At 38.5% G+C, this 25,533-nt stretch overlaps 1 protein-coding gene across 2 annotated transcripts in view; it reads right to left on the bottom strand.

The window, feature by feature from the left end:
* The window catches only part of TAMM41 (TAM41 mitochondrial translocator assembly and maintenance homolog), an 837,657-nt gene extending 823,850 nt beyond the window's left edge, over positions 1-13,807 (bottom strand). The window contains exon 1 of one of the 2 annotated variants that reach the window (XM_044078066.1): positions 13,070-13,807. In XM_044078066.1, the coding sequence (XP_043934001.1) occupies positions 13,070-13,204 (135 nt within the window). In that variant the 5' untranslated portion in view covers positions 13,205-13,807. Of the gene's footprint in view, positions 1-12,942 lie in introns of both variants that reach the window. The other variant, XM_044078067.1, reaches the window with a different exon arrangement.
* Positions 13,808-25,533: the final 11,726 nt, after the last annotated feature.

Below are 25,533 nucleotides of genomic sequence, written 5' to 3' on the forward strand. Positions count from 1 at the left end.
AAAAGTTAGATTTTCTAATACAAGATTAAGGCTTGGCATGCAACACTCACTCCAAAAAACATTTTCACAAAAGATTGCTTTGAAAAACAGGGGATCCATGGGCAGACATGTTGAAATGGCTAACAAAGGAACCTTAATGGAAGAGCAAGACAAGCAAGAGGATACTCACACACACATTGTATAACAAGAGAAACACTAACTTTGAATAACTACGGATTCCTTTCTCAGCATGAAATAACCTTTTCCATTTCTTAATATATGATTTCCATCAGTTTTTCTTGCCTCCCTTAATACCTGCTGCACATCCTCAGAAAAAAGGCACCTTAAAGGCATTAAGACTCTATTAGCCAGGCTGTCAGTTGCAGTTGTTTATGGTCGGAAGGCATAAAGCACATTTTGACTTGTGTGATTAGGTCTAGTGCGTGAGGAAGCTTGTGGTATTTTCCACTGGCCATTTCCAAAATAATCCAAAAAACAAAGTTGGACACTGCTGGAACCTTTAAAACCTTCTTGTTTATTGAAACACCAAAACAGCAAATCACTAGATGAGCGCTTTTGGGCCACTGCCCTTCATCATCTAGTGATTTGCTGTTTTGGTGTTTCAATAAACAAGAAGGTTTTAAAGGTTCCAGCAGTGTCCAACTTTGTTTTTTGGATTCTTCTATTGTTCTACTCGGTTGGACTTTGGCGCGACACAGAACATTTTTTGGATTTCCAAAATAAGGGAGAACCACTGTTGCCTGGGCCAGAAGGGAGTCACTACAATGATCTTTGGAGTGATCTTCAGAATGATCCTATATATTAGTGGAAAAAGTCGAAAGCATACAGGAACATTCCTGTCCAAGGATAAAAAGCATCTAGTTTCTAGGCCTTCTTGTATGGAGTCCTGGAGAAGATTTTGCTAAGTGATTGTTGTGATGGGGTGAAAAGATTTATTTGAGGTGTTCCCCACACTTGGATCGATTCACGGAAGGCATCCTGATTCACTATGAATTCATGAGAATCTGTCCTGTTCCTGTCTGCCCACAATTTTGCTCTGAGTTTATGTAAGAGGCCTGCAAAGTGAGATTGTGTTAAAAAGGTATATTCCAAGCTGCCATGGCTAGTCTGCACAGACTCTAAGATCTGGATCCTCCTGCTTATTTACCACATCTTTGTAGTATCGTCTGTTATTACCTGCAGAAGTCCTGAGGACGACAGATGATTGAGAGAACTGAGGGCATTTATAAGTGCCAATATCTCTTTTATGTTTATGCCCTTCTGCAAAAAGTAAATTTACAGGAGAAGAGCAATGTTTGACATTCATTCTTCTCTTGTATTTTCAGTATCTCGTGACTCAATAATTTGAGTCTAGATATTTTAATAGATAATCCAAATTATATATTTCATTTAGAAGTGTGAAACAGTAAAACCCCTGGTTAAAAAATTCAAAAACCTCCTACCACCTCAGACTTCTGCCTCATCTCATTTCTTCTAATCTCAAGAAAAATATTAGAGAAACTAGCCAATTATTAAACATTGTTATACTCAGCAACACCAGCTGCTTTACAAACACCATTGTTTTTCAGAATGGGAGAAGCACTAGGACTACCATGTGGACTCTTTTCAGTGGTATATTAATCAATAAAGACCTAGGCAATTTGACAGATGCTGTGCTTATGTATCTCACCGTGGCATTTAATTTGGTGTATCACAATATACTCTCCAATGCCCTGTTGGCCATACTCATTACAGAAAATGGTGCAGACTGGTTTAAAAACTTTCTAACAGAAACTTCTAGACCAAGGTAATATTGCCCTTCTCCAATTAAGTCTGCACCCCCCTCCATTAATGTAGTTGCTGAAAAGGTCAAGTCCTCTCAAGTACTTTTCTCCTTATTAACAAATGTAATTGACCTATTCGACCTTCCATTAAGTTTATATGCAAAAGATATCAGACCGCACCCCCAAAATAGTTTAAAAAAAAAAAAGAATAGGATCCTGCTTTTCCTGACACCCGTTCTAAGCACATGTAGCTTCCTCTTAACTACAAAAAAAATAGTACTGTATAATTTGCAACCCATAAAAAGTTAGCTCACAGATTAAAAAAAATGGAATTTGAATCAATTCTACCAGTACTATAAAGACCACTAGCACATTCAAATATCTGGAGAAAGTGAACAGTAGACAGAAATGGAAAAAGCAAAAAAAAAAATTAACAAATGACTTCTCTAGACCTGAAAAAGCTTTCATTTCTTGACTCTGGATACATCAGCAGTTAGAAAAAAGTTTTACTGATACAACTTGAATATTGCCTCCCTTTAATTGCTGTTAAAACCCAGAAAACTCATCCTCCATGCAGATAACTGAACAAAATGTGCCAGTTTAAAAAATTCTTGCTCCACATCAAGACCACCACTGACAGATCTTTTTTGAAAGCCAAATTTCTTTCTATCCAGCAGACCTGTTGCTGGTCTCCCTTATTTTCAAATTGCTTAAATTACATTGATTTTCCCTTTTGCACGTGCAGACTGTCAATCTGGCACTCCCAATATAACCTTACCTCACTCCTACAAACATTTTATCATTCCATCCGCCTCATAAGCTTGGGTGCAGTGACCATAACATTTCACTGCTAGTCCCCAAACTTTGGGGAAACACAACCCTCCTCCTTGAAAAGTAGTGAAACATAGCCTACTTTGCAAAACAAACTGAAAAAGCATCTGTCAAAATAAGCCAAATGCATGTGGTTCCTGAATAATGCACCCTCCCCCAAATTTCCCTAGCTATATCTACTTTTTCTAGTCCTATACTTAAAACTAACAGCAGCAATCACAGAGATGTAAACTTAAAAGTCTCCCAACAACCCAAACTTCTTCCACACCAAACCAAAAGGAAAAAAATGTGCGTGTGTATGTATATATATATATGGTTCCCTATGAAACCATCGAAGTTACACTACATCGAGAATGACTACATCGAGACTAGACCATCGAAAGTACATAACAGCGAAAACAGAAATCGTCGACATTTAAAACACCGAACACCATAACACCGACACACGGAACGTAAACAACACACTACACTACATAGAATACACACTAGCCCTGACCCAAACCCTAACCCTAAGGTCCGACACTATCGCACACTTCACCTACCTGCACCCTAACCCTAACTCACTTACCCACCCCTAGCCCAAGCTCCGACACTATCGCACACTTCACCTACCTGCACCCTAACCCTAACTCACTTACCCACCCCTAGCCCAAGCTCCGACACTAACGCACACTTCACCTACCTGCACCCTAACCCTAACTCACTTACCTGACCACTCCCACCTCCGTCACTGTCGCACACTTACCGGGTCGCGTTAAACATACACCAGTGCTGTGACATTCCATTTCGACGCTTTGGAAGTCGACGATTTCCGTTTTCGATGGTTTGCAATTTCAATATAGAAGTCCTGATCTTCTCATTTTCGATGTAGTGTAACTTTGATGGTTTCATAGGGAACCATATATATATATATATATATATATATATATATATATATATATATATATATACACACACACACACACACACACATTTACATATACATGCATACACACAGTGGATATAAAAAGTGTGCACACCCCTGTTAAAATGCCAGGTTTTTGTGATAAAAAAATTAGACCACAATAAATCATTTCAAAACTTTTCCCATCTTCAATGTGACCTATAACCTGTACAATTCAATTGAAAAACAAACTAATCTGTTAGGCTAATACATATAAAAAATTGCATAAGTGTGCGCACCCTGAATCTAATACTTTGTTGAAGCACCTTTTGATTTAATTACAGCATTCAGTCTTCTTGAGTACACACCTGCCATCAATTAGAGAGACTTTGATTAACCCCAAATAAAGTTCTGCTGTCCTAGTAGGAATTTCCTGACATTTACTCAGTTGCCTGCTACAGTAAAAGCTATGGTTCGCAGAGAGCTTACAAAGCATCAAAGGGATCTCGTTGTTGAAAGGTATCAGTCAGGAGAAGGGTACAACTGAACTATTATGGCAGTTGAGACTGAATGCAGGGAAGCCACCAGGTCTGAATGGGATGATCAGCATTAAACCGGTCCTCAAGCTTAGGAGGGCTAGGTTATAACTCTCATACTTGACCCCCTTCATACTACAGCATCCCCACACAGCATATTAAATTACTGAACATCCACGCTTTTAGGATTCTGACTAATAAATCAAATTCTATATGAAATGGTATATGGATGGGCATCAAAAATATCTCACGCACATTTTATTGCATGTCTTTATCAGTGCAAAGTAATAATAAAAAGAAAAAGTTTTTAACAATTCACTGACAATCCAAACACATCTTTAAGCATATTCCTTAACAATCTACAACCCCAACCAGACTTCAGACTTTTATGTTCTGAAACCTAGGAAACTGGTATTTTAAAATGTTTTTATGATTAGTCATTTTATTTAAGTGCAGATGTTGTTGCAAACATTTCATTTTTGAGTTGGTATAATGACAAACTTTTTAACATCCAACTCCAAAGCACCACACCTTAGTACTAGACTTACTAATTAATTAATTGTATAATTGCTAGGCTATTTAATGGAGGTTACTGCATACTGCATTTTGTTTTCACTTGATAAAGCTCAGGACTGCCTGAGCGAAAGCGCTTGTGTGATTTTATCTGTGATTTTTGGAATACTTCAGTGTGATTTTATCTGTGACTTTTGGAACACTTCAGAAATAAAAATACAGCCTTGTGGACTTTAGCAGAGTTCTGGTTCCTTTCTTCAAGGTCGTGGATTATTCTTTGCTTGTCTTTGGTTTTTTGTGCATTACTTCACATATAAAAAATTGCATAAGTGTGCGCACCCTGAATCTAATACTTTGTTGAAGCACCTTTTGATTTAATTACAGCATTCAGTCTTCTTGAGTACACACCTGCCATCAATTAGAGAGACTTTGATTAACCCCAAATAAAGTTCTGCTGTCCTAGTAGGAATTTCCTGACATTTACTCAGTTGCCTGCTACAGTAAAAGCTATGGTTCGCAGAGAGCTTACAAAGCATCAAAGGGATCTCGTTGTTGAAAGGTATCAGTCAGGAGAAGGGTACAAAAAAATTTCCACAGCATTGGATATACCATGGAACACAGTGAAGACAGTCATCAAAAAGTGGAGAAAATATGAGACAACAGTGACATTGCAAAGAACTGGCCATACCCTCCAAAACTGATGAAAAGACAAGACAAAAATTGGTCAGGAAGGCTGCCAAGAGACCTACAGAAACACTGAAGGAGTTGCAGGAATTTCTGGCAAGTACTGGTTGTGTACTACATGTGACAACAATCTCCCGTATTCTCCATATGTCTGGGCTATGAGGTAGGGTTGCAAGACAGAAGCCTTTTCTTTCACAGAAAAACATCCAGGCCCAGCAAAAATTTGCGAAACAATACATCAAGTCTCCCAAAAGCACGTGGGAAAATGTGTTATGGTCTGATGAGACCAAGGTTGAACTTTTGGCCACAATTCCAAAAGGTATGTTTGGCGCAAAAACAACACTTCACATCACCAAAAGAACACTATCACCACGGTGAAGCATGGTGGTGGCAGTATCATGCTTTGGGGTTGCTAGCTGGAACTGGGGCTTTACTCAAGGTGGAGGGAGTTATGAACATTTCCAAATACCCATCACTTTTAGCCCAAAACTTTCAAGCTTCTGCTAGAAAGCTGAAGATGAAGAGGAATTTCACCTTTCGACACAACAATGACCCCAAGCATACATCCAAATCAACAAAAGAATGAATTCACCAGAAGAAAATTAAAGTTTTGGAATGGCCCAGTCAGAGCCCAGACCTAAATCCAATAGAAAATCTGTGGGGTGACCTGAACAGGGCTGTGCACAACAGATACCCTTGCAATCTTACAAGATTTGGAGCGCTTTTGCAAGGAAGAGTAGGCAAATACTCCTGCCCAAGAAGACTGAATGCTGTAATTACATCCACAGGTGCTTCAACAAAGTATTAGTTTAAGGGTGTGCATACTTATGTAACCAGCTTATTAGGGTCTATATTATCTTGCCAAAAGCTGTTTTCAGCAAATACGGCAAGATCGAACTTCAAACTGCGAAAACCCACTAACGTGAACGGCCAGGTCACTGATTTTTTTCCTAGGGAAAAAAAACGGTTGGTCATTGCCGTGAAGTTGCCCTTTACCCCACTTTAGTGCGATCTCTGAGTTGGTATATTTATTTAAAGGGGGTTGTGGGGGGCATAGCCCCCCCCCCACTTTGTAATAATTTAAATGGTGTGTGGTGTTTAGTTAGTGATCTGACCGTTCGCGTAAGTGGGTTTTCGCAGTTTGAGGTTCAATCTTCCAGTATTCACTGGAAACAGCTTTCAGCAAGATAATATAGACCCGCTTATTGTATATTTTTTTATATTTTTTCCCCTAACAGATTTGTTAGTTTTTCAGTTGAATTGTACAGGTTATAGGTTACACTAAAAGGTGGGAAAAGTTTTGAAATTATTTATTGTAGTCTCATTTTTTTATATCACAAAAGCCTGGCATTTTAACACGTGTACACTTTTTATAGCCACTGTGTGTGTGTGTGTGTGTGTGTGTGTGTGTGTGTATATTATATATACATATACACACATACATACATACAGAGAGAGAGAGAGATATGTAAGTAACACATGGAATCCCCATACAAAAAGTTATCATCTTTTTCTCTTCCAGTTATACAACTTAAATACCAAAACAGAAAGCAATTACATACAGAGCAAATTTCTTCATACCCAAATTGCCTTGACAATGGCAAGTGTTGCATTTGTCTTATGGACCCTCAGAATAATGTGGAATCCGGACATTAGACTATGATTACACCTGTATAATGTTGTATACAATGCACATACTATATTTCAATTAATTTGTTACTTTTTACTGCTTTGAAACTGTATTCTAAATATTTTATTACTTATTGTTACATGGTCACTTACTTATCCCTATTATGTAATTATTACGTTTGAGTTTATACTCTCGGACAGAGTCTGAAAAAGATCCAAGTGGTTCAGTGTTACAACTCAGTTAATACATATAAAATAAATTTGCTAAAATATACAGAGTGAAAAAGACAAAGAAAATTTAAAAAAGCAGGCAGCAAACCAAGTTAGGGCAAGTAAAGCAATTATAGAGGCACAAAGCAAGGAATGCAGCACAGCAACAGCTTATTAGTGAAGAAAGACGATATGAAAAGTAAGAATTAAAAAGGAAGAAAGTGGGAAACATGAAGACAAGGTCACTCTAATTTCATGTAATGCTCACCAACAAATGACAAAACTCACATGGTATCTTAATTATTTAAAAAAAATCAAACATTAAACAAGAAAAAAGTTACTTCATGTAAATATAATTTACTTGATGTAATGAGCTAAAATACAGTAAACACAAACATTCTTTTTACATGTTATAAAAATATGTTTAGTAAACCTTATGGACAATGCATAAGGGAATATTTTCAAACACCAAATAAATACCTACAAAATCTTGCTGCATATTTTTCAGGGAACTGCTGCTTCCCCTCAACCCCTCCTAAGCATTTTACGTTTTTATTTTGTAAACTTGATATTCATGCTATAGCATTTACAATGGGGGAGGGTTAAGGGGCTGGAATCTTCCTTACTAATTTACAGTATTTCTTTTGCATCTTAAAATATTACCAGCTGTACTACTTACAGTGTATACTGAACAAAATGTAATCATGAAACGTACAGAACCCCCCCCCCCAGAAAATTCACAGTCTCACTATATACAGTGACCGTGCAAGTTTTGTTTTATTAAATCAATAGTTATGAAACAAAATTCTACTTGTAGTCTGTATGTGTATCACACTGCTGTCAGTCAAATGACAGGATTTGTTGTTACTAAGGATCACTTGTCTGTGACAAATACATACTTCTTGCTTTGGAACACTACTTGGGTTTCATGATTTTTGGAAATTAATGTGACTGAGCACATCAGCAAAGTTTTTAAGACCACTAGTTTTTTTTTTCCTCAACACTCGTGGTGTTGAGGTTGGAACTAGACGGATTCCTGCGCTTGTTCATTTTTTTATGTAAATTCCTATTACGACACATGCAACACCACTGTTATTAATCACTGTATGAGCAATTTCATATCTGATGTTTTTTTTTTTTTTTTTTTTTTTTTTTTTTAATTATTTCTGACTTTCAGGTGTTCTTTTACAAAGATGGAAGCACTGTTATATTAAGTATCTCTCAGAATCCATAATACGTACTTTGGAACTTTAAACTTTGTTCCAACAATGGTGCACATACCAACATCTCCAAGAACAGAAAAGCTTCTAAGACACTTATTTTAGTGCTGACACTCCTGCCATTCAGCAAAGCCACTTCACCTGGCATACATTTTTTTTTTTACTTGGAATTTGAAGAGGTCTTTGAACAAAGTTCTAAATGGATAGCACAGCTTCTCTTCAGTACTTGTACACACCACACAGAGACAGATGAAGAACATAATGTGAAACATTTGCACTGGTTGAACGTCTCTCTGCAGGCTGACAGGTAGTGAAACCTCATGTCAATTATACTACATACTTAACCACTGAATGAATGACTAAATGTTGCCCTGATATTCAGGTGTCATTTCAGATGACGGAAAGCTTCTACTAAGCAAACATGTTTTCCCATGCCTGCTATAATTTTTTTTTTTATTTTTTACTTTATTATTTTGTTAACCCAGGTAAGCCAACTGGGCACAAGTGCTCCTCCTCAGGGGATAGCTGTGACCTGTTGTTCAAAGTCACACAGCAATCAAATAGAGGAGGAAGAAATAGAACCGTGCACCCTGGATAACACCAAGAAGCTCGTTAACAAAATGACTCCTAATCCCACCATATCCTTTTGCAAAGAAAAGAATAAAGATCTTTACAGACTGTAGATTCTATCATTAGCAATGACCATACAGGTCAAAACTGTCCTTAAACCTGTTTTAAACTTGTTGAGATGCCCCTAAGTTTGGTCCCTGAGAGGTATGTGTCTATTACAAATTCCAGAGCGGCAAATGTCTGTTTAATACACAGCGGAGTCGAGTCACCAATTAAAAGTATGTCATGGGGTTACCAGGTCAAGGTGTCTTCTCAGGAGCCTTTTGAGTCTAGCTTGTTTCAATATTAACCCCATGGGTTGTTATATACTATCCCAATTCTCATGGTATGGCAACTTTATAGATCTGATTCTCTATGCTCAGTGGGAAGTTGGCATATGTTTCATTTATAAGGGTTTGGGTTTTACTGAGCTTATGGCTTACCAAAATACAGCTGTGGCTTTTGGAGTGTAGCCCTTGGAACCTGTGCAAATCTATGTGGAAAGTGTGTGTGTGTGTTCACATAGTGAAGTTACCACTGAGAATTAAGCCTGTATATCCTGACATGCTGTATACACTTATAGAACAGTTACCATTTGACAAATGGTAACTTCATGAATGCCATCTCCTACATCTGAAATCTCTGAAACCACAGTCCTGGAACATTTTTTACATATACTGGTTTTATCAGATTTTAATTGTGCAAGTCATTTTTTCACCCTTACCAGGTATTTTTATATATGGTTGTGAAACTGTGTAATTAGTATACAAGTGGGTGTTGTAAGGGGACAAGCCCCACACACTGGGTTGCATGGGAGCTTGAACTCCTGCAAAATATTTTTTTGCACAGATGTAACCTGCAGTTTTCGCTGGTGGACATTTCAATGAGTTTGACTCATCTAATTTGCAACCAGCAGGTTACATATTGAGTCAGTGTTGTGGATCCATATACTTAACACCTTCAAGGTCATTTCAAAGACTACTGCAATCTACATGATCTTCAGCAGTTACACTGTCTGAGATACCCACCAAATATTACGTCTATGAAAGTCAGTTCAAGATGTGCCCAATATCTAAAGGTAAGATTCTTTCTACATAAATTTACAATTTAAATAAAAACATACTTTTTAGTCAAAACCTATGTTTACCCTTAAAATTGCAAGAATTGTAATAATGTTTCTTTTTAAACAACGTGTATATGTCTTATTGCATTCTCTTGCATCTACTTTGCATGACAATATAGCATACTGGTACTAATCTAAAATTGTGAAATCAAGCTAGAAAATGTTGGTAGTTAAAGATGTGTGAGATGCAGTGCACAGTTTCTGAGTGTGAGGTTATAAAAGTGAACGCAACAAGTTTACAGGAATGGCCTTCATAGTTATATTTTGTAGGGATCACTAGGAGCTTTTGAGGTCAAATTGACATAAGGGGCACTGAGCCTAAGACAAAAAAGGCAAGGTAGGGGAAATCAGAATTTTTTACAAACCAGTCTTTCTTGGCATCTCTTGCAAGAAAACCTTGAGCTGTTATGTTTACCTTAAATGAAAGTACTACTTCTCAGCTCTTTCATAATTAATAAACAGAAAAATGAATTTCTTCGGCATCACCGAATGAAACACAAGACTTGTTTTCTAGCCCTAAAAAACAATTGTAAAACTCAAAAGACAATTTTAGACCACAATAAAACATGCGGAATACAATGGAAATATAAAAACTATATAAAAATCAGAAATATGTGGCAGTCTTTCCAGGAAGCTCTGTTTCCATATTTTAAATAAAATGCAAGTTATCAGCTCTTCTTATAATTAAAAAAATAATAATCCTTTTGCCCTCAGGGAAAGAATAACAAAGTTTGCTTTCTGGCCCTAATCTATGACTTTTAAAAGTTAAAGTAAAGCAACTGTGCAATAAAACAAAAGCTTTCAAAAAGAAAATATAAAACGTGTATAAACTATAACCCAAAAAGTCTGAAATATTCAGAATGCAGTCTTTTCAGGCAGATTTCAAAACATAAAACAAACCAAGAGAAATAATTAGTTTAATTAGATAATGCCAATGTGGTAATCAAGTCTATGAGCAATAGTGGCAAATGTACACAGAATTCCTGATTTTACAAGAAAAGCAGCATGCAAGCAAGAAAGTAATATAACTTATTCTTTGTATTGATCACACAAGTGGCCACATAATGTGCAATGCAGTTTTCTAACCCCAACCTTAAGATGTAGCTTCATGGAGATGATGCAAAGGAGTGCCTTATAAATAAAAATGGTACATATAATGATCTGCCATACTTGAGTCATGCCTTTGCCACCTCTAACATTTTGTCAGTGCTGTGTTTGGGTCTCTCTATCTAGGCTATCAGTAGAGAGGCAAGATACCACACAGTGTTTATGTGACACGCTAACGAGGATATACATCTGGATAAACCACTTGGAAAACATCAGCACTTAAAAACACAGAGTACCACCAAGATAAAGGAGTCCAGAAACCTAATGAATGATCTATGCATGAGGTGTGGTTCACAGGCAAAGCCAACAAACATTTATCAATAGAAAAGTTGGCAGTTCCAGCTGCACTTCACTGAAAAGCATAAAATAAACAGCAGCATTTAAATATCTGGCAAATAATTGTAGATCTACCTTCTTATATACAGTATAAAATATTTAGGTACTTTTCCGTTAAACCCCTACCACGCGTCTCGCCGTTTGCGTTAATCAAACAACTTGTTTTGCTTCAATGTGCATTTTCTTAACAACAAAAGTATGAAACTCTAATGTTTGGCATTATTGGCTGACTGTAAGCCTCACGGATTTACCAGAAAAACAAACATTTTTACAAGGGAAGAGGAAACATATGAAGCAAAATTAGGGACAAGTTGAGCGTTATGCCACAAATCATATATACTACACAGCTTTTAAAAATCAAAATGCCCCACTCTGCACTCTCCCACACCCAGTTTCCCTACCCATATGCAAATATGTGTATCTGTTCAACTCAAGTCACCCCTCCCTCCCCCATTAAGTTCCTAGGACATTTCTAACATGGGGATGCTTTGTTAGATGGTAAGATATATTTAGGTCATTTAAACAAAAGCACGAAGACAATGTTGTGTATTACACTCTGTAGACTTTGCAATGCAGACAGATCACCTCTATGAAGGCAACAAACATATTTGCACAAAATTAGCATAGCATTTTGTGGGCCTGTCACGGACCTTTCAACCTTCGTTGGGCTAGACGAAAAGCAGCTGGCAAAAGGTCAGTTGAAACAACAACATAGCTATGCTTTTCAGGAATACATCGTGACGCGTGGTAGGGGTTTAACGGAAAAGTACCTATATTTAAAATAAAGGCAGATGTAAAGTCCTTTAATGCAGCTATCAAACTTTTTGCCTTGTGAATTTTCCATCTTTTTTTTCTAGACAAATTTTAGGACTGTATATGTACATAGTTACAAAACAGGCGGGTGGGAATTATTAAACATTTCACTTCAACCAAAATATCAAAAAGTAAAAAAAAAAATGCTGGAATTTAACTACGGCTACAAATATGTAATATATTCTTGCACAGGACCAGAACTTCTTTGCCTAAGGTATCCATACCTCTCAAACTCGTACGGCAAGAAATCTGTACAAAACCATACATAAAAGTAGGACAAAGGGTCAAAAATGGGGCCAGTTTTTAAATATTGTTTTTACAAATTTAGTTGGCAGAACAGGTTTTTCATTAGAATGAATTTTCTGAAGGGTATGAAGTCTATAACTCAAATGTCTGTCATTATTTTCTAACTTTAGTCTTTTATGATTTGCCACTAATTTGCAGAAAACCACATTTTTTATGGAAAATGGACCAAAAATACGATGCAAAAATCTGGGCATTCTGCGACATGTACGATTGAGAGGTATGGGTATTAAGCATTTTAGCGTACTCTACAAGCCAACTGCCTAGTGACTGAAGCATTGATTTAATTCCAATAAGTAGAACGTGACAATAAAGCAAACTGAAACCCTTTCAGTAACGTCAGGCAAACAAAACAATATGCTACAAACACAGGTCCGTTTACCATTTTAATTCCACCGTCAAGACGTGATTATAAGTGCTTTAGTACAGTTCAGCAGTTAATGGTCAGTAGTTGTCAACGCTGGAAACATAATGAAAAGCGTGTATACTGTACTGTCGAACAACCTTACCCCGATATGGCTTTGGGAAGACCCAGACTGCCTAAAAACCCCTGATCCATAAGCAAAAGCCAGGCTGATATCCTGAGGAAAATGTGACAGAATCTTCCGGAAAAATACAGTACTTTGAAGGGCTGTTAAGGACATTTTCAACCTCGCTGTATCGTTCAAAAAGGTTAGGAGAGTACTGATGCAAAAGCAACAAGTGACACAACAGCGTATCCTGATGATTTGTAAGTAAAAATATTAGTAACTCGCCGCTAGCATTTTCTTTTCCCAAATCTACACATAAATTATTGGCTTTCAAATATCCACAGTTTTGCTGGAATTCAGGTGTGCATTTATGGATTTCACCATCAGCAACTGAATTTAGATGTCAACCTGCATTACATAAACTTTTAATAGCTAATTTGTGCCCCCACTATTTGCAACTTCAACAGCGTAATTAAGTTGACATTGATATATCTCATGTGTTTGGTTATACAGTAAAGACTGTCGCAGATGATATGACGACATATGCAGCCTATGACATGACAAAGCTGAGACTAGTTTTCACAGCCCAGTACATACATAAACGTAAGGCGCAGAACTTATATTACGGTTAAGAGACAGTTTGCAGTAGAGTTCTCCAAAATAGATGGATATTAGCAATCAGATGTACCAATAACGCACACTTGCAGCAGCAGCGCGCAGAAATTATACTGTTTTCCATATTCTGTTTGGTGACGTAGGCTATACTATGTTTATTCGGCGAAATTGAAGTGTATTAACCCACCAGATGCGCAGTAGCAAGCCCCGCCTGCGACCATTTTGACTGCACCGCCCACCGTTTGATTGAAAGATGCCACCAAAACACTAGGTAATATAGACCTGCAAAACGGGAAATCAATAAATCCGTACATATTTTATTTACTCATTAAACCCCACAAAACTACGGGAAACGAATAAATCAACATATACTTTATTTACTTTAATAAACCATGCTTATTTCTAAGCACGCTTTGTCTCCTAATATACAAAGTACCCTTTTTGTTTTCCATAATCATGAAATAAAAACATCACAAGGACCGAATGTGTTTCTGTGATGACGCTGCAGGTATGTAATACATGTGTGTTATGTAATTCTCGTAATCCTACATGGCTGTTTGGTACTCTTGTTCTACAGTGTATCAAGCATTTGTTATCAAGATAGCCCATCTGCACACAGTCAGTCAAGAAATTAACACATGCCGATCACAAAAGTAACGGCCGAGCCTGTACAAAACTAGGGGCTGGGGGATCGATTACATTACATTACAATCCTCCAACACGGGAGAAAATGGGAAGCCAATCTTCTCCCTTTTCTCCAAAATGACATATACACAAAAGCATATGCCAGGCTGCCAGCATAAGTACTAGCAGGCAAGTGTGAGTAAACTGCAATACTATTTTCATAAACCGGGATTGCAATTAATAATGCGCACGAAAAACAGAAGTTTACAATATATGTTGTTTAACTTTCTGCAAAACTATTTCTAAGACTAAAGAAAATATCTTCAAGTCAAGAAGAAAAACGTGTCAATCACGGCACATTGCTGCTGTTAATACCCGCCCTCCGGCATGTCAATCACGGCGGGCACACCCATTCCTGCACAAACTCGGAGTAGGGTTGCCACCTTCGTTCACGGCTAAAACCGGAGCCAAGCCACGCCCCTCGCGTCACCAGTAACCCCGCCCACCCACCCCCTCTCCCGCCAACATACCGCCTATTTTGTGATGTCACGACAGCATCACTCAACAGGAACGCCCTCTTTTTTCGTTCCCGCCGCCTGCTTTTGGCTGATTTGCTATGCTTTTCTGTAAAAAAAGCATAGTAAATCAGCCGATCAACGGGAACGCCCTCTTTTTTCGTTCCCGCCGCCTGCTTTTGGCTGATTTGCTATGCTTTTCTGTAAAAAAAGCATAGTAAATCAGCCGATTTACAAACTCCGATAGTGTGTTTCCTTTTTGAAACAGAATACCGGAGTTTGTACAGTGTTTTCCGGACTACCGGAGAATCAGTTTGATTTCCTGATAGTCCAGAAAAAAAACGGAGGGTTGGCAAGCCTAACTCGGAGGTGGGTTATTAATACACTTCAATTTCGCCATTTATTCATAGTAAAAGACTAGCAATTACAGTTAAACGTTGAGTAGTGTGCAGGGTTTGGGCGGTCCTTGCTACAGCGCATCTGGTGGGGTAATGTTCCAATACAAAACCAATATGTGTACAAAAATGACTTACTTCAGTACTGTTTTAATTTGCAGTCTACTGTGTCTTTTTATCATAATGAATAATTTGTTATATGTGGGAGCTTTTCTGATAATCTACCAGTGTAGTCACTTGCAGGATGCGCAGTAGTAAATCCCACCCCAAACATGCCTCCAGCCGTGGGGAGGCAGCATCCGCATGAATATTCACACGCCTCCAGTCGTGTGGAGACAGCATTCAGTCATTCGAGCACCAATGTAGCAGTATAATATAATAAATAGCCGCAAATAAATTACATTGAGCAAACCCTCAAGTACAAAATACTGAGCATTTGATAAAGTCGAAATTATGTTTACAGGTTCATAGGTAGGTACTAGGCTATCTGCCTGAGGGCATTTATAAGCCTAGCCAGAGTGTGTCGGCTTTCGCCGCCCCATTGATTAATTAACTGATCCTCTGTCAAGCAGAGCCAATGAAGTGATCCCAGGGGTGTATTTTCTGTTACTCGTCAAGGTTTCTCTTGAAGAGTGTTAGTGAGGGGCTCTGCCTGATGTAGTTTGGAGTTTTGTTCCAAAGCATGGGGAGTTGTTGTGGCGAGGTTTAGGTCACTAGAGCGCGTGGCTCGCAGTGACTTGGATTTCTTTAGGTGGAGCATGTCCATCAATTCTGAGTTGGACATAACTTTGTAAGTCAGGCAGAGATCACCTCTGAGTAAGCGATATGCCACGGAGTACAGCCAGAGTTTTTTCAGTTGGGCTGCATAGGACATATGTTTGAGGCCAGTAATCCTCTTGGTGAGGTACTTTTGTGGTCTTTCCAGCTGTTGGAAGTGTCTTGTGAGGTACATCCCAAGTGGGGCATTGTACACTATGATGGGTCTAATGAGTAATGAGTAGAGGGGCACTATAACCTCTTTATTTCTAGATGCGAACCATTTAGTAATTAGATGGGCCACATAGAAGGATTTTCTAACTACTTTGGCAATATGATTGTCAAAGGAGAAATTACTATCTACCTGGGGTCCCCAGATCTCCTACCTCTTCTGAATTAAGAGGGCTGCCACCTATGTGGTAATTTGTGGGTGTTTTGTTTTTTCCAAATGGGATGACTATGCATTTTTTGGCATTTATCTTGAGGCCATGACTTTGACACCAGTAAGACCCTTTTGGAGGATGTCAGTGTCAGCCGGAGAGTCAGTTATGGCTCCCAGTTTGCAGTATCAGTGAACTTGGTTAGCCATAGTCCTCCTGTGTTTGCCTGTACTTCTGAGAAGTATATGCCGAACAATAGGGGTCCCGGGACCGAGCCTTGCGGGACACCACTTGTGACTGGTTTAGAGTCGTACCTGGAGCCCGTTATTCTTACCATGTGAGTTCTGTCTGTAAGCCAGATGGCAACCCATCTCGTGACATAGGGGTTTATATTCAGGCTGGTGAGTTTTTCTGTAATACCCGAGTGGGGAATGGTGTCAAAAGCCTTGGCGAGGTCAAGGTAGGCTGTGTGAACCATCTTTCACCTTTTGTTTACTGACAAGCAGCATTTCAGTTTATTCAGACAATTAGTGACAAAGATTCAGTTTATTTTTGCATGTTGCATTGTGTTGTGGTAGTGCTCTTTACAGTTATTCAGATGAATGAATCTTAGCATCTTGCTCTCTGTTGTTTGTAACAGGTGAGTGCTACTGTGGAAGATTGAGTAATTACAGGCAGATCATATTCTAATCTAATATTAGTATGCTAAGAGTAATTGCTCTACTACTCTCTACATTGAGTAAATGGAAGGTTTTTTGTTTGGCTTTAAGATGGGACAGTACCCTTGGTTATTATCCGTGTGTGTGAGGTAAAGTTCAGACTGGAGTCTATGGTAAATCCCATACACATCTGAGAAGTGGTAGTTGGCAGTGCATTACTACATGGGTCAGTAATGGTGACAGATGCATTTCTGAGATGCTGTAGTGTCCTTTTGAAAATACATTTTTACTTCAGTGACATGGGGGATTGTGAGTAAACACGCATCCTATACAATGGAGGATTTCTAATCACCGGTAAAGTATCCATGATGTGACATGGAAATGAGCATGCCTGTCATTCTTCTTTGATATCCCCTGCCAATCACTAAGGGCATGCCCAAAGCTGCGCAGAACTAACAGTGAGGTACTATACTGGTAGATTACTGCTTTTCTCCCCGGGCCTTCATTGAAAGGGCTTGTGACCAGTCAGACTTTCCCAGTAACTAAGTGTAAAATAAATAAATAGTTGTCATTGTCAAGTCTTCCAATAAGCACATCACTGAATGTTACTAAATTAGGGGATGAATTCATAATAGGACATGATTAAGTGTTTTTTATGTGGAGACTATAGCAAATTAAACAAATTTCTCACCAGAATGGACTGCTTTTCTACTGTTACATACACATGCCAGAAACCAACCCTGTGTGGATGAGGTATTGTTTGTTGATAGCTGCTTAACTTAAGTTTGTTGTTAGGCTTACACTCAAACTTGTGGGTACTGGAATACAAGTCCTAAACAATTGTAATTTAATTTTAGGCTCATTTGAGTCCTCATTGGGGTTAGCAGCTTCTCGTAATTATTCCTAGAGGTCAGGAAACTGCTCTTACCCCTGTCAAATAAATCACCCCCATCATGGCCTACCCTACTTTTTGTCCCTTTTGTACTTTTTTTCTACCTCTTTGCACATTATCTTACTCTCAGCTTTTACTTGTATCCTTTCAACACACCCGAAGGGGGCCATACTGCAATAATTCTGCAGAAGGTAAGTATATCAAGCCAGGGGAACTGGTGGGCGCTAGGTGCTGTAGCCATGGAGGTTCTAGATGTATTCGGGTGTAATTTTGAGTTAAAGACAAAAAAAAAGACAATCATTTTATTCAACAATGGCATAAACAAAAACCACACCTAAGGAAAGAAATTCATCTTTCTCTTCAACTTTGTTTGCCTTTTTTGTGCATCCTTTCAACACATCCCAGCTAATCTTGATGTACTGTAATAAGTAGTAGAATATATACTCAAATTAAGTTGAGGTTTTGCATTTTAGAGGTATTTTCTATTCTTTTGAAACAATGATGGCATAAACAAAACACATAAGCAAAGAAAGAAATTCAGTCATATTTTTTTTTATTTCAAATAAGAAATAAGTTTAAATGACAAAACAGCAGTCATAATAAACTAAGAATACAAATGTTTGTAGTTATACACACATACATCATATCTGGGAGTAGCTGCTGCCTCCCTAATCTCCACTCCTAAAATAGTCACCCTCTGTAAATCCCTCTAGTGCTAAATTAGGATGATGACATAAATTGCCAATGTCATATGCTTGAAGTGGCTCCTGTTAAACATATATACAGCATGTCAGCCACCTTCAGTATCTCACTCTGATGTCAAGTTTGGTTGAAACTCCATGAACAAACAGATCATAGTAATCCTAAATTGTTTCCGTCAGACCTGTATAACAGCATGCCTCCTTACCTCTATGCCCCCAAAATAGCAACTCGAACATATTTTTTGATAATAGCGAAGAAAGTGAAAATCATATTGATCACGCCAATGTACTCCAACTTGCTTCTCCTACCTAAACAGTACAATACTCCTAGACAAACTACACAGACCTTTTGTGCATGCCTCAGGTTTGAGAAGAAATTAAATAATGACCACACTGTCAGCAGCCCCTACAGAAGGTATAGTGCCATTTTGTGCACACATCAGAGGGTTGATTGTAATAAAATGAAAGTGGTAATGACCATAGCAACATCATCCATTCCAGTGACCTCATAAGCTGCAGCAACCGCTAAATGATCTCTGTCAAAATCCACATATATGTCTCCTCACTCCAGCCCCCAAAAGACAGATACCTGTCTCCACTTAAAAAAGAAATAAATAAAGGGCTGAAAGGTGTCCCTAGACATACAGTTCCTTACCGTGTAGTTCAGCAATGCTTAAGGTCAGCTATGTTAGGGTTGGATTTAGGGTTTTAGAATTAGAGCTTTATGGTTAAGGATTCTTTCTTTCTTTCTTTCTTTATTTCTTTCATATTTGTCTACCAGGTAGGTGGGTTGGTCTGAGGACCCTTTTACAGTCACTACCTAGGCCCAATGGGAAATTACAATATAATAAAAACGTGTACTTCAAAAAAACAGAGCAAATACAAAATGTGTTTTATAAATGTTGCAAATACATATAAAGAAGCAAATATAAATTGAATACACATCTGATAATCAAATGCATGATACATGTAGTTAAAATGAACTGAGATGACACATATATAAGCCACATTTTTAAATATATAAAATAATTACTTCCCTGAGTTGAGTTATTATAAAGTTTTGCAGAGGCATGTAACAGATTGAGGAAAACAAAAAAGAAAAAAGTAGAATGGTGTAATAGGGATGCTTTAATAGCAAAGTTTAAATGTGTACAGTCAAAAGCAACTGATAACGACAGATGTAGGAAGTTAACACGTATCTCTGAAGCAGTTGCATTTATTTTCATTATTAACCAGAAAGCCATGAAGAAGCAGACTGTCAATTTGTCTAATATCTTCAGGCAATGAGTCCAAGCTTGCTGTACCAGTTTTTGAGAAGGATTGCTCACAGGTAGCAAGAGTATACAATGGACATTGTAGTTATAAGGATTCTGAGTTTCATAAAGAGTATGAAAAGGTTTTAATTATCAATTTATTAAGGAGAGGGAAACAGAATCTCGCATACATTATTTTGAAGGTGAGAGTTTTAAGGAGAAAGGTAGCCTTAGCAGAAAATTATACCAATATCCTTTTCCATATTGTAATACAGTGGTGTTCATTTTTGCTTGAAAGTGAGTATAACAAAGTATATGTTTTTCAGAAAATTGCAACAGATTGGTGATTTGTGCAGAGACAGTGATGAGTACATTGTATTATAATATGGAAATTAATATATTTATGGCTAGGTATCACCTGGCTTCAGTGCTGAGTAAATTAGAGATTTTGCATGAAATTCTGAGCTGTGAAAAACTTTGTGTTAGATTCTATATGTGTTTTATGAAAATATGAGGTTTTGATCAAATAGAAGGCCTAAGTGTTTTTGTTCTTTGATGCATAGAAGTGGTGCACCCCAGTAATAATTTGGGTGGACTGTAATTTTGTGGTTACAAGTTTAGTGTTAGGTTTGGGGTTCTTATGCTATCATGCAAGCAATTTTACAGGGAAAAAAACATGGCAATATATATTTTTCCTTTTACCTGGTGTGAGTATAGAAATGATCAGGGGAAATCTGGAAGCTTAGAAGCTTGAAAACAAAGTATTTGGACTACATTTTGCATTCAGGGAAGTACATTTAAACTACATTTACAATTTTGCACTTATCTTAGTTTTTAAATTGGTTTTGTGTGTTGTGTTTGCTCTTTATCTGAAGTTAAAGCTGTTAATTTAAGGCATTTTAATAGTTTGCATTGCTTTTTGTTTTATGAGCCGGGCACTCATTTTATTGCATTTTACTAGCTCTCTTCTGAATTTAGTTTCCCACTCACCTACCCTATTCTTGTTGTGCTTTTATACTTGGAGGCTTTTGAGCTGCATACCTCTACTGCCTATCTTGCCTTGGAAGCTCCTCACAGTTTCTTCTTCTGTATAACTGGACATAGAAGCTCCTGCAAGTCTTACCTCCTCTGATGAGCTGTTTACTAACAGAAGAAACCTGGCAAGACCCTTCCTTAGACTGTTAGTGTACTTTGAAATTGCCTTAAAGTGTGTGTGTTCCTCATTGCTGGCTCATCTACCTTGGAATCGCCTTGTAATTACTTTTAGCTAGTTGTTAGATTTGTTTCTGGTACCTTTTCACTTGTGGTTAACTAAAGTGTGTTTTTACATTAAGAAGGCTGGAATTGCAATTCTAGTTGGAGTAGAAAGGTTGTCTGGTTTGTCGAGTTGGAAAACATACATGAAGGCTTAAAATGAGAATTATTTGTTGTAGCCAGTTATTTAATTTGTTTCTGAAACCTTTTCACTTTTAGCTAGCTAAAGTGCATTTTTACATTAAGATGACTGAAACTGCAGTTCTAGTGGGAGTAGTAAGTCACTCCAAGTTAGGAAACACACAGGGGGCTTCAAGGGACAATTACTTGTTGTAGCTAGTTTGTACCTTTTCACTTTTGGCTAACCAAAGTGTGTTTTTACATTAAGAAGACTCAGACTGCTGTTCTAGTCTGAGTTTGGAAACACAGAGGGAGGCCTGAAGTGAGATTATTTCTTCAGTCAGAGGGCTTTTTATGGACATAGTTGTTAATCTCTACTTGAGCACTACTTTTCTTGTGCTTTTACATCAAGCTCCAGGATCATCTGTCTTGTGCCAAAAGGTGATTACCTGGTCTCTCTGAGTTGGGAAGCATTCCGGAGAATTCAAAGACTACTCATTTACTGGCAAGAGGGCATGAGAGCTGGTTTTTAGCTTTTTTCTATCTGCTGTAAATTAGGTGCTTTTTTGTAGAGCTGTTTACTGCACATTGGCAGTTAGCAGTACCATGTATAGTAGCAAAACCTATAAAACTAGAACTTGGAACTTTAACCTATAACACAGAAAGGCATTGCATGGAGCTGAGCTTAGGGCAGCTAGATAGGGCATCAAGCAGCACTAATATCAGATCACACTATCTAACATCTAGCCTTAACCCTAGACACCACTCAGGTGACCCCTGTAAAACAAAGACCCTAAACCATAATAGCCCAACCCTAATACAGGTCTTGACAAAATGGATTTGCAAATTCCTAATGTCTCTGTGGTCAGCTTGGTAGATATCCATCCTGAGAAAAGGTAGTAATTGTCTCATGTACTTAGACTACATTTTAATCCATAAAGAAACTAATACAGTTTCCAAGAGATGAACATACATAACTTCCTTGGAGTCAAAATTCCCACTTGCAAACAAGGTTGTCAAGAACACACACACACACACACACACACACACACACACACACACACACACACACACACACACACACACTACATCCTTCACACATACTGCTCATCATGCACATACACCTTCTTTTGATGAGGTAATTAAAAGAAACCTCTCCATACCTCAAATACTTCCTAAGCTATCAAATAGCAACAGCAAACACTAAAAGCAACACCTAACACTACACATAAGTCTACACTGAATGATCCCCCAAGAACAGAGGCCATAAGGCAAGCAAATAATTTACCTAGTACTCTTGTTGTAGTGAATTTTATTGTATGACACACAGATTCCCCTCTCACCAGGCTGGACAAGGAAAAGATAATGGTTAGTTGCCCATCTGGAGCAAGGATCCCCAGTATCACTCATGCATTCATGTCACTGCACCACAGTTACCAATATGATTCTGTCATAGCCTATGTGGGTGTAAATGACCTGAGATGTACCTCACCTGACTATATGAAAAAGAGACATTAAGGATCTCCCTGAATATGTGTCACAAATGGATACATGCCTTGCATTGAATAGCATTCTACCTTCACCAAGGATGATGCCACAGTATGAACAGGAAATGACTGATTTTAATAACTGGCACTCCAGGAGAATCCAATATCTGTCAGTATAAGAAGACATGATTGACAGACCAAATTGCTTTGCAGAGGATGGCCTGCACCTGTACCCCTCAACTTTCGGATATTGGCTAAACTTTATCTACCCCTTAGACCATTTTTAGCCAATGTCAAAATATCAACATAACAAAAAAAAAAACTCAAAGCAATCTTAAGGTGCTACTGCTCAATACTTGGAGCTGAAACAAGAAACTCCAAATCCTACAAGCTCTCCTCACTCTGGAGAATGTAAACATGTGCTATCACCAAGACTAGGTTTAAAGCTGCAAAAAAGTACTGTTGCAGTGGAAGGCTACAGTACTTTTCAAACATTTAGACCAACAGCAACACAGACAGAGGCTAAAGATGGAGGTGTCTCAATCTACATTAGCAAAAATACAACTCCAGGCTAGTTAAACAGGATGATGCCCCAGATTTCATCCACATCCAAGTCCCCATAGGCTAAGGTATCTTACCATGTTATGGCCAGCTTCAGGTCACCTGCTATGACCCACTAAGTTCAAAACTCTTAATTAGACCTACTAGAGGCACTCACTATCCAACCAAATATCCTATTCACTGGAGATTTTAAGTACCTCTCTATAGCCTGGGAAACATACACTGTCTGTAACTCACAGACAAAATTTTCCTGAACTTTATCAGCACAAATAACCTGGACCAGCTAGTGCACACTCCAACCAGAGGATCAACTATATTGGACCTAATATTCACCAACATGGAAGTGCACCCCCCCTAAGTGTCACATCCTCATTGGTGTGATCGGACCATAAAGCTCTCTCCTTGGAAATATAAATCAACCTGAAAAAAATGAAGTAAACTCGTAAAAGTTAGGAACTATTCTAAAGCAACCTACATCATATTAAGTGACAGTTTGTCAAAATTCACTGCTACCCCAAACCCTGAGAGTACAGCTACCTATGCAGGATTATTTATAGAAACCACGTACAAACATATAAATGGCTGCACTAAGGCTGCTGTACCTACCAGAAGTAAGCCCAGATCTAACACCAAAAACAAACCCCACTGGTGGAATCCTTACCTTAACAGAGTATGTAACAAAAGAAAAAAGTCATGGCCAAAATCAGAAACACCATCTCTCATAGAGACAAGAGCTCTCCGATTCAACTAAACAAGTAACTAAGAGGTCTAGTAAAGTCCAACATGGCCAATTATGAGGTTAGGATAGCCTCCCAGGCTAAGGACAATCATAAGGCCTTCTTTAACTATGTCAGGAATCTTAAAAGTAACACTCAGCAATGTGCAGAGCTGGTAGTAAATGGCACAACCTACACTTCCAGGGTGACATAGTGAATCTACTGGCTGTTAAATTTTGCTCTAACTTCAACCCCACTCCCCCTACCCCCTTTGAAATCCCTTCTAGCATAACCCCCCCCCCCCCAAGGCCAAAAACATTGCTTCAGTGGGCCCTGATAATATCCATGGTTGCCTCCTAAATTGCCTAAAACATGACCTAGCAGGATCACTGGAGGAGCTCTTCAACTACAGCTGCAAAACAGGTTATGTGCTAGGTTAATGGAGGGCCACAACTGTCATCCCTCTTCATTAGGGTGGATCATCAACTGACTCTGGGAACTACAGACCCATCAGTCTAACAAGTCTGATATGCAAAGCCATAGAACAAATTATCATGGAAATTATCAACAAAGACATTGGCAACCTAGAGATACCAAAGCTATCCCAGTTTGGCTTTGCTAAGGGAAGGCTTTGCCTACTCAACCTGATAGTATTCCTTGAGAGGGTCACCAAGGCTGTGAATGAGGGGAAAATGGCGCATACCACCTTCGTTGACCTGGTCAAGACTCAGTTATCGTTGACAAACACTCAGAACTAGGTATAAATCCCTACATAACTCACTTGATTGCTGGCTGTCTCACAGACAGGACCCAAGAAATCAAGATCGGTGATACTACCTCCACCTGGAGATCAGTGAACAGTAGAGTAACTCAGGGCTCTGTGTTGGACCCACTCCTGTATGGCATCTACTTCTTGCAAGTAAAGACTAATTTCAAAGACCTTTGGCTCACCAAGTTTGCAGACAACTCTAAAGTGGGATCTATCATACATTTCCCCCAAGAAAAGCGACATCCTACAATAGGGTCTAAAACAAACAAATGACTGGTGCTAAAGACACGTGCTAAAACTCAACATGAAGAAATGCATTATAGTCCCCGTTGGGAAATCATCTACCCAAGCTAATTACTCCATCAATAAAACACCCCTAAGAGTTGACCCTGTAGTTAGAGATCTGGGAACATATGTAGACAGTAATCTGGCCTTCAACCAACACATAGCCAAGACAGTAGGAAAATCATTCTATGTTGCCCATCTTATAAGCAAGGGTATAGCATCCAGGTCCAAAGAAGTTATAGTACTAATCTGCTCAGCACTTCTCATCATTGAGTGTGATGCCCTTTTTGGCATGTACCTAATCAGGCACTTGCAGCAGTTGGAACAGCCTCAAGGTTCCTCACCACGAGAATGCATGGCATGAATAACCTGTCCTACACAGATTGCCTTAAGGTCCTGTCTCTGTCTCCTAGAGGTTACTGAAAGAGCATTTCTGCCTAGCATATAAGGCATCCTCAGATCCAGCTCTACTGGATCACTTGCACATCTGAAAAAACAAACATCACTAGAAACACTGGATC

Source organism: Protopterus annectens, chromosome 7.part0 (assembly GCF_019279795.1).
Source record: "Protopterus annectens isolate FY-2018-M chromosome 7.part0, PAN1.0, whole genome shotgun sequence".
NCBI classification, from domain to species: domain Eukaryota; kingdom Metazoa; phylum Chordata; order Ceratodontiformes; family Protopteridae; genus Protopterus; species Protopterus annectens.